At 38.0% G+C, this 14,866-nt stretch overlaps 1 protein-coding gene across 4 annotated transcripts in view; it reads right to left on the reverse strand.

Annotated features, from left to right (window-relative positions):
• Positions 1–14,866, reverse strand: part of APP (amyloid beta precursor protein) — a 294,233-nt gene that overhangs the window by 100,395 nt on the left and 178,972 nt on the right. For 2 of the 4 annotated variants that reach the window (XM_082625055.1, XM_082625058.1), the window contains exons 7-8: positions 5,744–5,911; positions 3,168–3,224 (exon numbers count right to left, since the gene is read on the reverse strand). In XM_082625055.1, coding sequence (XP_082481181.1) covers positions 3,168–3,224; positions 5,744–5,911 — 225 coding nt within the window. The remainder of the gene's footprint in view (positions 1–3,167; positions 3,225–5,743; positions 5,912–14,866) is intronic. The other 2 variants (XM_082625057.1, XM_082625056.1) reach the window with 1 other exon arrangement.

Below are 14,866 nucleotides of genomic sequence, written 5' to 3' on the forward strand. Positions count from 1 at the left end.
GTTTGCTGAGCAAATCAATTCTTTTCAATCTTAGGGTTTTTCACTATGGTAGCTTGGTGGGAAAAAAAAAAACCATTCTTTTTATCCTGACAATTTCTGGATACAAAAGATGTGGCTTCTCATACTTGTCAATACAATAGATTGTATTGGCACTGATGTGACATGTAATTTAATGCACCACCGCATCTTTTAACTGTTTTTAATAATGCTTGGCAGTTTCATAAAAATATCAGAGTTCTATTAGTATCAGAGAATGTGTTAACAGGAACTAATATTCACTCTTTCACAATCAGAAGAACAAGTATAGTTAAGCACAATGGTTCAAGTCTGCCCAAACACTAGATGGCCTTGGTATTATGATAGGACACTGCAACTCTGGGACTAAGGTGGCACATTCCATTCAAAGGACACACAGTATGTTATTCAGAGTGCCACAACTCACTGCAGGTAAAGGGGTCAAAGTCATTGGTCATTCCCTTTGGCCAGACCCCTTGGTGCAGTTGGCTGACTTGAAATTGGCATGATGCTCTTTGAGATGAAAAGCATCTGTTTGCCTTTGGAGATGCAATCTGATGGGAAGCACACCAGGAGAAAAAATATTATACTCTCATGATGTTTATGTTTGAAACATAAACTTATCAAGAAATATTTCTGTAGTACTTTTAATGTTCACAAACACTGCACGGGGCCAAGTGAATGTGAAACCTTTGTATCATCCTAACCCAAATGGGCAGACACAAAATTCATGTCAGAAGCAACTCAAGTTTCATAAGATTTTTAATTCCAAATGGGAAAGGGATTTTTTTAAAGGACTCAAATCCATAAATTTATGAGTAAAATGAAAGCTCTTAGCCTCACGTCTCTACCCTCTCTACCTGTAGTTTAGATTCTTACCTATGATAACATAACCAAAAAATCAAGTGTCCCTTAAAATTGCAATGCTCAAAATCGGTTTTTATGACAAAGATTTAAAATCTAGAAATGCTTAATTATAAGAAGAAGTCTTGACAGGAAAATTATTGTATTTATAATGTAGACCATCACACATTTTCTCCACCAAGCAATCTTATTATCAGTTTAACTGAAGGGCTTTGTCTAGCTCATTTCACCTTTATTATTTGACCAGAAGCAACTCAGACTGAGAAACCTAGAAGACCACCCACCTTTTTGAAAAAACATGTCCTCCGATTAGCCCTAGGTTGGTGAAGCAGCCAAGGGCAAGCCCCAGCGGTCTAATCAAACGGGCTTGCTCACTTTTCTCAGTTTGGCTCATTTTCTCCAACGCCAGTCTGCTATCTGCATGTGACCTCCAGATGACTATGACTTTTTCAATTCAAATGTACAGCTTTGCTATAAATAAGAGAGCATAGCTGCACAGGCTATAAATAACTAGAAATTATATGCTTTCTCTAGTCTGTTTGTACTAGCATTGCAAAACCCTTCACTTTCTGTGATTGAACAGTCGCTGTAGGAAGACAAGAAAATACAGCTGCCAAAAATCACCCTCTCCCTCCTATAATGGAAAGGTTTCATGATCCCACACACACTACAAGTAGATAGAGAAAATTACCGGGAAAGAGAAAATTACAAGAGATTGTCAATGTCTGTTTTGAATTGAAGGGTTGAGGACACAAGTACAGTACCTCATGAAAATAAATTTATCGAATGATGATGTTCATTCCCAGTAATTAATAGAAATAGAAAAAGACAGTTCTTTCACATGCTTACAAATGATATAAAATGAAACAAAGTAAAAATAATGACTGTTTTGTAAAAGGGTGGGAAAGATTTAATTTACTGATACACACTGTATTCATGGCATTTAGGAAAAAATGTTTTTAATATCTGTCATCCACTTCCCATGATTTTCTGTATTCTTAAAATGTGCTTCTGAAGCTCAAATGTAATTTTTCTAACTGGGAAAACAATATCAGAATGAAATAGTTGGCCATTTGGAGTGCAGGGCATAGCCACACATGTCATTTAAGTTTCAAACCTGGTCTTGCCACATTTGTTGGCTGGGGACAAGTCACCAAGCTCTTGAAGCCTCATTTTCTCGTATGCACAAAGGAAATGAGGAAAATGGCCACAAAATATTCTTGAGAAAAAGAAATGATCTATGAAAAATGCCTTGTAAAAATGTAACATGCCATGCAGCTCAATGTACTATCAAGCCCACAGTATAAAATCTAGAGTTCTCCTTAGTTCTCCTATGTCTGCCCACTTGCCATACTTTCAACTATAGTTTATCTCTTTTAAGAAAAGATCGTTAGCTTCATCACTTGTGAGACTAGGTTTTTTTTTCCCCAGGATGATATAGATAAATGCTAATTTTCACTATACCTAAGCTACAACTGAAATTGTGTCTCTTCCCTCAGCAACCATAAGCATCCATAGTATATATCATCCCTAACCTAATGCTGGAGGAATCTATTCTGGGATATAATCCAGATTTCAAAATGAGTATTTGTGTGTTTGACAACACATTTTTAAACAAAGCTAGACTGACAGGCCAACTGAAATCAACACAATGCACAGACGTTATAAGGTAGGTTGATATAATATTTCTTTATAGGAAGCTCTTTCCCTACATCTTAATGATGAAATCAGAAGATGGGCACTTCTGTCCCACTAGTGTGCATTCAGGGAGGGGACGGAGAGGTCTTGACTTCTAAAAGCAACCGTTTACTTCCTAAAGCATAACAGCTGTCTTGAAACACACCGAACTGAAGCCTTCGCATATGTTATTGGTTCATAAAGTTAGTACCATGCATGCACATTAAATATTTTTCTGGGAAACAAGTCACTTAGACACACAGGCTTTTGCTAAATCGTGCCATTTTCTGAGCTTTAGGAAATAAAATATTGATGCCAAATAAAACACAAAATAACATTGTATATACAATATTTTATAGAACCACATGAAATAAAAAGGAAACTGATCAGAAATAGAAGAAGCTTAGTCAAAGCTCTTAGCCCAACAGTGGAAGCTATCTGTCAAAATTAGACATAATTACAAGCAAGGAAATGGAAATAAACATTTGGTTAAAAGACAGGTGTTCAAGAAACACAAAACCATGCAAAGGTGAGGAGGCTGGAGCTACAGTCCAGCCATGCAACGTACTCCTCCCTCCTCCCTCCCCTCCCTTGACTGAATGACAACATACGTTTAACAGGATCTTGGGGAAGAGGTTCCTGGGTGGTCTTGAGTAAACTTTGGGACACTATGGAGAAAATAAGAGAACATAACTAAAAACAAAAATGGAAACATGGGAATGATGGATGAAACTCACTCACACGATTCTACTGACCAAAGGAAATAATAAAAATGAAAACATTGAATTCAAAACAAAAACTAAACAAATATCCTGAGCTTGGGCCCCAGCATGGAACCATGGTAAACACACAAACAAAAGATATTTTTCCACAAACACATCTTGGATTGTGGATATTCTGTCTCTGAGAGTACATCCCAGTACCTCGTGGAAGGATTTCTTGCTCCCATCTCCCCTCTTCGTGCCAGTATCACCAATTCCCATCCGTCCTGTCTCCATGGTATCTCTATTCTTTTCACCCATTCCAAGGGCAGCCCTGGCCATCGGCTCTGGTTACTGACTGAAGCTTTTACTCTCCACTTACATCTGTCCACTCTTCTAACTGGCCTTCAGCCTCCCGTGTTTACTCTCTGGATACATTATTCTATAACCCACCTCCCCTGAAACTAAGTACTGACTTTGTCCATTACACCTCTGTTGGGAGCATCTATCTTTTGCAAATTTCTTGGCAAAGGGTGTGCCATCCAGAGCATCTCTAGAGGCTCCATCTGATCTGTGGTGCCCATGGCTCTTTCTCCCAGTCTGAGTCAAATCAAACTAATCAAATGGAGAGGGTGTGCAGTGAGGGTAATAGTGAGATTTTTGGGGGGGCGGAGGATAATTTTTATTTTATTTTTTTTTTGGCAGCACTGCGGGGTATGCAGGATCTTAGTTCTCTTGACTAGGGATTGAACCTGCGCCCCCTGCAGTGGAAGCGCTGCGGGCTAACCACTGGACCGCCAGGGAATTCCTGATAATTTCTAATTCTTGATGCAAATTCATCACTGCTAATAACTTTTAAAACCCTCTTTCTTATTATATATATGTATATATTTGTATATATACCCACACATACATATTTATATGTCAAAACATAAATCCACCCCAGGGAAAGGGAGAAAAAAGTTGGAAATCTGCCAGGAAATCTCCCACAGCAGTGAAACCAGCGAGAATCATTATAACAAAAACCCTTTGTTTAAGAGGCTCTGGGCAACAGAATCCGCCATTGTCCTCCAAGTTACCCGACCTAATTAACGTTTTTGTTTGAAACTCAAGAAAGGAGGCTTTTGAGCTGGAAGCCACAATCTTCCCATCAGAGCCAGAAAAGAAGCCCTTGGGGTTACCAGTTCCTAAACCTGTTCTCACACAGGGTAGCAGGGGAGTCATCTCTCACCCAAGAGACCAACAGGAACTTTTCCAGTAGATTCCACTTAGATAACTGTGCTTCACAGTAGAAGGTGTTGATATTGCAGACCCTTTGTTGTTTAGCTTAATCTTATGATCACATTGGAAAACAATTTATATAATCCCTGGGAATCCTAGGCAGGAAATGGTGGCTGTCACTCTCACCAGAACAACGGGAAAAAGGCAGGAGTCTCTCAAAAGAGAAACGTGTAATTATTGAGTTTAACCTTTAATTTATCAAGTTGAGTAACTATTCTTTGAGTAGATCACACTTCCTTCTAGTGGAATAGATAGATACATAGGTAGGCAGGTTGATAGATAGACAGGTAGGCAGATAGATAGATAGATAGATAGATAGATAGATAGGGGATTTAATGTGAAAGGCTGTTAAGAAGAACAGAGGTCCCAAATGTTTGGTGTGTTACCTCTGGAGAACTATCTTTGTGGAAATAGTTTCAACTTGCATTTAAGTCATCATGACTTCATTTATTTATTCCCCCTGAGTTATGAAAAGCTTAACGTGGAAGAGAAAAAGATTTTCTTGGAAAGATTTCTTGGAAAATTATATTCCCTGAGCCTTGTGAGGAGTGAGGAGTTTTCTTCTGTCCATTCCAAGATAAGACACGAAAACTCACCACAGCAAACGTCCCTGTGTAAGCTCAGGTGCCACCAGGGCATTTCTATCCTTTGGCATCTGAAGTGCATATGCTCAACTCAAGCCCATTCCCTCGCCACCACAATAAACGTCACGTGTTATGAAATGATACTCATCACGGCAGTATGTCTTGCCAGTGGCACGGAAGCGTCATCAGCCAGGCTTCCGGTGGTAACCCTTATTTGCACGTGGAGTGCACATGCAGAGGCCCGAACACAGAGGTACACGGACAAACACGTAAGTATACATTTGCAGAAACAGCTGAGAAGACAAAACAGCAACTCCAGCTTGGCTTAAAGGGAAGCACTCAAAAGTCCCTCGAGACTGCAAGACGGATGCACCACAGCTAGTACGAGAACACATCCACGGCCATGCTTTGTTAGAGAAAGACGGAGATGTGTGCTCATGATCGAACGTCCTGGAGGAGATGCCCGGCAATTAGAGACATTGACAAAAACGTGGTTAGTGCTAGCAACAGACCCATTCCCGAGAACCAGGAAAACCATCGGAAAACTAGTCTGTTACAAAAAGCAGAGTCAGTGGCGAGAAAGATGAAAAAGGTGGCCAGGCTGGAGGAAGGTCCACTTACTGACGCTGCCACACACGGCCATGCAGTACTCCTCTGTGTCAAAGTTGTTTCGGTTGCCGCCACATCCGCCGTAAAAGAACGGGGCGCACTTCCCTTCAGTCACATCAAAGTACCAGCGGGAGATCATTGCTCGGCATGGCCCCGTCTCGGCTTGTTCAGAGCACACCTCTAATCAGAGGAGATGTGGGGAACCACATTTAGCATGAAAAGGTACGGCTGGCTGTTCACGTACACATGTTTACTATTCTTAACACGTTAGTCCTCCCAGTGGTAATTGGGCTGGGTTTATCCGGCAGCATCTGACAGACATTTACTGAGGAATTTAATTATCTACCAGGACTTCAGAATTACTTCTGAAACAAAGCAGTGCATGCTCGTTTGGTTTAATGAGTGTAGCTCTCAGTAGTAATAAAAGGATTCCAGCTAGAAGTGAACAGACCTCTTCGGTGCTTTCAGATAATATTAAATGCCTGAAGATGTGCACACATCTAAATATTTCTTCCCTATAAAAAATAAACTCTTTTAAATAATTTCAAGGCAACTTTAAAGGTAAAAGGATTATGTCTGGTTATGATGCAAAAAGTTTAACCTGTGACAAACACCTGATTGTTTTCCTTGAATAAATGACTGCCTTGACTTAAAGTATGAACTAATTATACATATTCTGAATGTGATCCAGTTTTCAGAGAGACCCAGCCTGTCCACTGACTATATTTGAAAACATACATAAAACCCGTGAAAGTGACTTCAAGTCGATTACGTTAACTCTAAGTAAAGACAAATTTTTCTTTGAATATTTGTCTGTCCCTTGGCCAAAAATGTTTCAAATAACAAAACACAGTCAAACAACTCCCATTTGTTAATACATACCATACATTGTTTTACATTATAACACAGCTTACCTGTCAACATGCCTTGCCACCCTCACCAAAATCAGGTTCATAATCCCTGATTGACTGAAAGTGTAGCAACCTGTAGGATTCCATTTGTAAAGTTATTGCAATTAGAATTAGAACTCTACCTCCCATTCCATTTTTGTTAGAAGTCAAAACGATTTTCCTACTCGGTTTGCGTCCCACCCTAGCTAGGCTTACAGAGATCCTTCTGATACCTCAGCGCACTCAGATGTCTTGCTTATTCTTAGTTTTACTAACGTGCCAGGGAAAAGCATCCTTCTTCTAAAAGACAAAAATCCACGCATAACTCAGAGCTTCCCATTAGGAATATTCAACAGACTGCTCTAGGAAGAGTCTCATCCATCAATCACTCAAAGACAAAGATCCACAATGTTGATGTAACAGGAACTACTGTTTTGCTTTTCTCTACACATACCACTCATTGTTCTTTTCACTCAAGATAAAGAGGTGATGGCAAAACTAGAAGCTGCTGCCATCATGATGATGTCAACAGAGTAGGGAGGGACAGTCAACACTGAGCCCAGAAGGCGAGTGTCAAGCTCTCTGCAGGAGAAGTGTCCTGTGGAATAGATGTCTAAGATGACTCTGGCTCTCTTTGGATGGTTTTAGGATGGAAACAACTGGCTCCAAGAGCATCAAGCTCAACGTCACCCATCATTCTGGTCATCTCATTTGATAGTTACTTTCAAAGTCCATGCTTGCCAAGCCATGATGTGTTTCTAATTAGTTTTCTTTATGGAATTTTCCTGTATGATAAAAATCTGCCAAACGGTTGACACAGTATCCCATCCAGCTGGTAATTTGATTTATTCCCCAAATTAAACGACTAGCATTCTAACTTACAAAGGATTAAGTTAGTTTTGGTGTGCATGTAGACGGGTCTGATCACCTCTGAGTTACTGACAAAGCAGCTTCTGGGCTGCAGAGCTAGCAGCCATGCGTGCCCACATGTGGAGTCCCTGCAAACCACAGCTATCAGCTGTCTCCACTCCTGGATGCTATCTTCTCTCTCTCTTTCTCTCTCTCTCAGTTGTAAGAAACATGAACAGGTTGGCTTTACCCTCCTTTTCTATACCTCCCTCCCCAATCTGTACATGTTCACGTGATGTGTTTTCCTGTTTCTAACACATAATGATACTCATCCTTGTACCGATTCCAAAAAGACTGCCAGGCAACCGTGTCTTCTGAGCCTACACTGTGGTTGAAGTCAGACTGAAGTTGCAAGTGGCTTCCGCTACAAAGAGAGGCACAGAAACACGACCCTAAGTCACAGGAGCGTGGGCAACAAACCTCACTGTGTCTCAACAATTCATGCTGTTGCTCACGTTTTATACCTCTTACAGCACCAAATACGCATTTTCTGATACTTGCCTGCCACAGGTCCATTTATACATCACAGCTGTGCAGGGGCAGAAAACGTCTTTATGCTACATCCAGTGTCTAAATAAAACTGGTAGAATTTCGGGTGGGTGCAAGTTAAGTAATGGGATCTCAAAGGAGTTAATCCATGACAGATATTTGCCCTTGTATGTGACCTAATACGGTTTCTTACTTTTCACGAAAGCAAAACTTCCTGGTCTAGAACCCAGGTGATATTACAATATATTGTCATTTTCCTATACTACGGGTGAGACATTCATTTTTATTTTATTCATTTTTGTTTTTCTTCTGCCTCGTTCTAACTGGCTATGAAAGCCTCTGTTACAGCTAATTGGTAGAGCCCCAGTGAAGAAGAAAAAGGATTCAGACTCAAAATTCATTTATATATCAACTAAGCAAATAAAATAAACTACCTGAGGAGCCTATAATTCTTGTTGGAGTTTCCAGTTATAAGACCCTTGACTCATCAATCTCTAAAGGCAAATAATCTCCATTTGGAATGTTTTGTTGGTTCTCCCTGACATTACCACGGCTGCTGGCACTCCTGACTTTAAATGGGCCCAAATACTTTCATGACTCTGGTGTGTGTGGACATAGTGGGGAGTAAGAAGCAATCCCACGGTACTCACATACGAGAGGATATTCGAGATAACGTGGTCAGGAGTTGGTATAATAGCATATGATAAACAAATGTCATAATATATGGAGCAACAGACATATGTGAGCCTAGAGGAACAGGAGTGCGAATGTCCCTGTCACTTTGGAACCTCTGATCTGCTGACACGGAGGAGTGTGCTCCAGACGCTCTGTATCAGAGTGAGCATGGACAAATGATAAAGGGTATCTCATTGTGACCCCTTCAATCATCAGCATTGCTGATCAGCCATCAACCTCGCATTTCCTAGCACTTTCTTTCTGGCAATGACTAGAACATCAACGTCCTAGAGCGGTAAAGCTGATGTCAGAGGGAATTCTTTTTTTTTTTTTTTTTTTTTTTGCAGTACGTGGGCCTCTCACTGTTGTGGCCTCTCCTGTTGTGGAGCACAAGCTCCGGACACGCAGGCTCAGCGGCCATGGCTCACAGGCCCAGCCGCTCCGCGGCATGTGGGATCTTCCCGGACCAGGGCACGAACCCGTGTCCCCTGCATCGGCAGGCGGACTCTCAACCACTGCGCCACCAGGGAAGCCCTCAGAGGGAATTCTTGAGTGGGATGGATCACTTTTCATCTCTCACTTGTAACTGTATTTCTACTCTACTATAGAGCACACAAGTGTTTGATCTCTCTGACCTTTTCTCTAACCCTTCTCTTTACAAAAACATTGTCCATGTAATTGAAAAGAGAACCTTTCATTAGTCTGGGAGAGGTTGAGGGGTAGTCATGGGGTCAGCACTGGGGAAGTATTACGTTAATGCCTTTACACATGGTATTAGTAAGTATAAAGGAGATGGCCAATGACTCTTCCAAGAGAGTGAGAAGAAAGAGCACATACTTGGGCTGAAGAAGTGTTAAGTGGTCAATGTCAAGTTCATAGCTGTGATATTATGCTATAAATGGGGAAACTGGGTGAAGACTATTCAGGATATCTTTCTATTAATTCCTTCACTGCATGTAAATCTACAATTATCTACGAAAAATGTAAAAGAAAAAATCTCACATTAAGAAACATATAAGAGGAACGTTGGTAGTTCAGTTTGCCTTGGAATTTTATCTTGTCTCTTTCCCTGAATCATTTATCGTTTCAGAGTAATTTCCCTGAAGGGCTACAAATTTCAGTTTGAGAAAGGTTCCTTTAAATTCCTTTCTAGAACTGAGAAATTACCAGGAAATCTATCCAATCAAGATCTTAACAAAGTAAAACAATTTTAAAGAATTAAGCCTGAAATATATAATTTGAAAGCTCCATGACTAGATTCAGAGAAAAAGAAATCTCGAGACATTTTATGATTTTTTCAAGACATTTTAAATGCTTATGTTTACATTATTATTTTTCTGAATAGAGAAACTTTTCCTTCCTAATCTTTCAGAAACACTGAAAAAATTCAGTGAAAAACGTGTTTCATATTCATTACTATAATCAGCCAGTGGAAAATTATTTACAAAATCATTCACTAAATGTAGAGCATGTAAAATTAGACCTCATATAATTGTAACTTCAAACAGAATTCATCTGAAAATTAAAACTGCAGCTTCCTTTTCTCATCTTCATTCTCTTCTCAAAATCTAAAATAATAAATGAAAAGATGAACATTTAAAAATTATTTGCTAACTTTATTTTTTGAATTCCAATCCACCTTTGTTTCTATTCAAAGTAAATGTTACATAGAATAATGAAGGAGAAAATTTGCCCAGAATTGAAGTAGGGATACTTCTCAAAGCGAATGTTTCAAGTTAGATAGAAACACAGGCAAGACTTAAACATCTAAGGAACTATGATCTTTGTTTATTCATATTTAATTCTTAGACTTTTAAGATCACAAATAGGTTTCCTAATATTCACCTAGCTGAATTCTTCTGGCAAGGAAGGCTTATCTCTTCTTTTATAACAGCTCTATTCACCTTTCAAGACAAAGACCATTTAATAAAGTGAAATGCTAGTGTACACACAACAGTATGAAAGTGTTCATGTGCTTAAAAAAAAGAGCATTAAGCATTTTATATCTTTTAAGGTAGGTCCTTGCTGAGATCTGTGCTGGTTTCAACACTAAATTCCATTATCTAAAACTCAATACTATACAAATACAATATTTAATATTTTATTAAAATATCAATATCAATACAATATTCAATATTTTATTAAAATATTAATATTAATATATTATTAAAATATATAATATTTCCTACATTATATAAAATGATTATGCAATTCACTGTTCAAAATGTAATGCTTAACCACAAAAAATTAACTCTGAATAGATGTCAAGTTGGAGCAAAATTTTTTATGGACAACCAAATTAAGAAAGCTAATTTTACACTTAAAAAAAGAATTGCAACATAAAGACAGCTGTGAAAGTGGCAACTAGGGTAAGGAGAAAATCCCCATTTTCAAGAGTACAGTTATTATAATGCCTTCTTAAAAAGCAGAGCTAACAGAGTAGCAAGTAATTAGTTTTAAATAAAGCACTAACTAAAAAATAATCTCATAATGTAAAGCTTTTTATTATTATTTCATTTAAATAACTGAATCTAAATTATTCTAAGACTATAGGAATGTATGTGAAATAAAACCGTGCATTATATGGAATGCATAAAGTTTAAATTTACAAATTTTGAGAAAGTAACCACTTGAATAATCAAACCAATCAAACTAGAGAGTTACTTATAGAAACCTAGGAATGATATATTCTGATATTGTTAAAAAAACAAAAAAGTAGCATAATTCCTCCTATGATACAAGACTGTACACAGTTAAGGTTCATTTAAGTTAAAAATGACGTATCTTGCAGTTTTAAACTAGAGTAGAAAGGGCAAATGTATGAAGACAAATATAATTTGGTCTTGTGACAAATCACTTGTTTAATATTAACAGTAAAATAAAATGAAACAATGACAGAAGTACAGAAACCTACTAAATATGCTTATCTTTAATATTTCAAATAGATGTTGATTTACCTGCCTAATCATTCAATCTGTTAATAATGAAAATGGCTGACCTCAATACCATTTTATAACTTCACTTTTCAGCCTGATTAAATCATTCCAACATGCTAGAAAACCAGTTATTTTTTAAGAAGGTATTTTTTGCAAAAATAGATGCATGTACTTTTAATAGGTAAGAGTATTTATAATGTGCTTGCAAATAATAGCAAACAGTAATAAAAAAACATGTCCAATAGAAAATTCCCCTAATTGAACAATAGTGATCAGATATTTATTACCTACTAATCTTATTTTACTAAATAGAGGCATGTAAAATTAGGCAAGCAAATTTGAACTAAAGTCTTATGACAAATCTCACTTAAGCCCCAAATATGGGTTGAAATATATAAACAAATGATGGGAACAGCTGTGCATGGTAATGAAATCACCGACTCAGAATGAAATGACGGGTGCTAATTTGTCACGGAAGTCTCTAGAAGATATCTGCTGTTGGCTTGCCTTTTACTGAATTGTGTTGATTCTCTAAGGCTATCCAGTACATGTGTCATTCGAGTTACACCTGGCCTGATTCTCACTTCTCTCAATGATGAAAGATTACTTATAAAAAGGCCTCCTGAAAAAGTACTTGTAAAGTGTTTAGACTAACCATACTCGCGTGTTGGTGATGCTGGTCACCAGCATTCACAAAAGGACACTGATATTTTTCCTAATACCTTTGTTTCCTGTTTGTTATGGGAATAAACTTATTTGTCATCAAGCTGTGTGGTTAGTTTGAAGCACAACACAATATTACAAGAAGCTCTAAATTCTGATAAGACAAGATATCATGTCCTTTGCTGGAAATAAGAGGAAGAGATTTTTCTTCTTGACTGAGAGGTGAGGCATGCTGGGAAATCTGACTGTGTCCGGAAAACCACAAAAAATAAAACTCTCTGATTTATACTGTTTGTCGACTTCCATGGTGTAAATACTCCCACCATTGGTATTTCAAGCTACCAAATGTAGTGGCCCACAAAATTCCTCAGTACTTGAATAATCAATCAGCTTTTACAGGCTAGCAGGAGTCAGCTATACCATATCTATGAGAGGAAATAGGGGCACAGGTGAAACTAGGAACAATTATATACTTCGGGAAATTGTAAGGGTTTTCTAATTTGCTCAGTCATGAGAGTTGAATTTTTACAACGTTACTCAGTAAGTAGACCTATCAGGATTCTTTCATACTATAGTATCAAACGATACTATAGTAAGAGCAATGACATCATAGATAATGATGGTTTCACCACCATAGATAAGAATAATTTTCCTTTTCAGTTTCTTACTCTGTCTCAATCTAAATCTGCACAGTATGGGGGCAGGTAATGCTACTAGAGACCATTCCTCAAAGTGTAGCCAGCCAGTGGACCAGTAGGACTGGCATCACCTGGGACTCAGGACCTACTCCAGACCTACTGTCTTAGAATCTGTGTTTAGGAAGCACTTCAGGTCCCTTGTATGGGCATTAATGTTTGAGAAGCACCACGATCAACCTCATCTTTTACATGCAGTTAAAATGTCAAAAGTATCTATATATATAACATTCAATCACTTTCTAAAAAGACCAGCAGGAAAGGATTAATAAAAAGTTGCATAGGTTTTACCTTATTAAAAGAAGGTACACATATTTGGGAAATGAGGGGTATAACGTATTTTAATAGAGCTGAGAGATTCAAATGTATACATATACCAAAATCTTAATTTTAAGAGATTATCTATACATATTTCTTTTACTCTGAAGTGCTGTCTCATGCAAAATCAAAGCAGCTTTGATAAGCTTAAACTTAACACCAACAAAATATTTTTCTTACTCATATTTATTTTTATTTTTCTTACTCATATTTATTTTTCTTACTCATATTTAAGTCTATGAAAACTCAGACTTCTCAGAAACCCAAATTTAAGTGATATTGTTCTTGTAACTTGTCAGAACGTTAGAAATATCAAACCTTTTATTTTTATTGGGGAAAAATAATTATGAAAGCTGACATAAGATCAAGGATAGATCACTGAGCTTGGAATTTGCTTCCTTTACACCACTTTTCTGTAAGAAAGAATTACATGGCATTTCTGTTACTGCAAGAAAACGATGTTTCTAGATATGAGAGTCAAGGATTGGAAAGATGGTCCTTTTCTGGGGTTCACCAAGCATGTCTGCCTCACCATGTTAAACTCATCCCTGTCATGGTACCCAGCAGAAAAGAATGGGTGGCTTCCAGCTGAAAACAGCAGTATCCCTGTTTGCTCTATGGATGGTAACCACCATTTGCTATTTTATGACAGGGGACCAGGCGAGAGTGAATTTCTTGTGGAAGAATAAAAAACGAAACCCGGAAGGCAGTTTTCCTCTACCTCTCATTTGACTACATGGCAAATATGCATACGTAATATTTTTAAAATAATAATTGTATGTTGATTTGTCTGTAAATATAAACTATGAGATTGTACATGACACATCAAATATCTGTTTTTATCTTACTAAATGAGTACTTATCAACTTTTTTAGCATATGTTTTGTTTTACTTTTTCTTCTCAAATAAAAATCATGTTCACTGCTTCCTACAATGTGCAAAGCATGGAATGAGGTGTTACGACTGACAGTAACATGAGACACAGTATTGTAGGAGTATTTCTCTGCTTGTGTATTTAAAGCCAAATATCACTGTCGACCTCAATGTCATAACCCAGTGGTTTGCAACCAGAGAGATCCTGCCCCCATCCCCTCCCAAGGGACATGCATCAATGACTAAAGACGTTTTTGGTCGTCACACCTGAGGGGTGCTACAGATATCTAGTGGGTAGAGCCAGGGATCCTGCAAAACATCCTACAATGGACAGGACAGTCTCCACAACAAAGAACTGTCTGGCTTAAAACATCAATAATGCTGAGGTCATAGTCCAAGTAACTGCCATAGTCCAAGTAAACACCAGGATTCATGCTGCTAAACTAACTAACTAACTAAACATTCATGTTTTAGTAATTTCGCCCAATCACTCGACCAAAGCTACTGTGCAGCAGTCACCAGCACGTCAGAAATCCTGGGTAACAAATGCTATGAAACTCCAGAAGTGATAGAATCATAAGAATTAGCCAACAAGGTTGTTCGTTTCTTCTATCATGAAACATCAGGAACTTAAAGTCACATGCAAGCAGCATGAAATTCCTGTCCATATTCTCTTCTCTGAAATTA

The sequence above is a fragment of the Mesoplodon mirus genome (assembly GCF_964341445.2).
Source record: "Mesoplodon mirus genome assembly, chromosome: 6".
Classification (NCBI taxonomy): Eukaryota; Metazoa; Chordata; class Mammalia; order Artiodactyla; family Ziphiidae; genus Mesoplodon; species Mesoplodon mirus.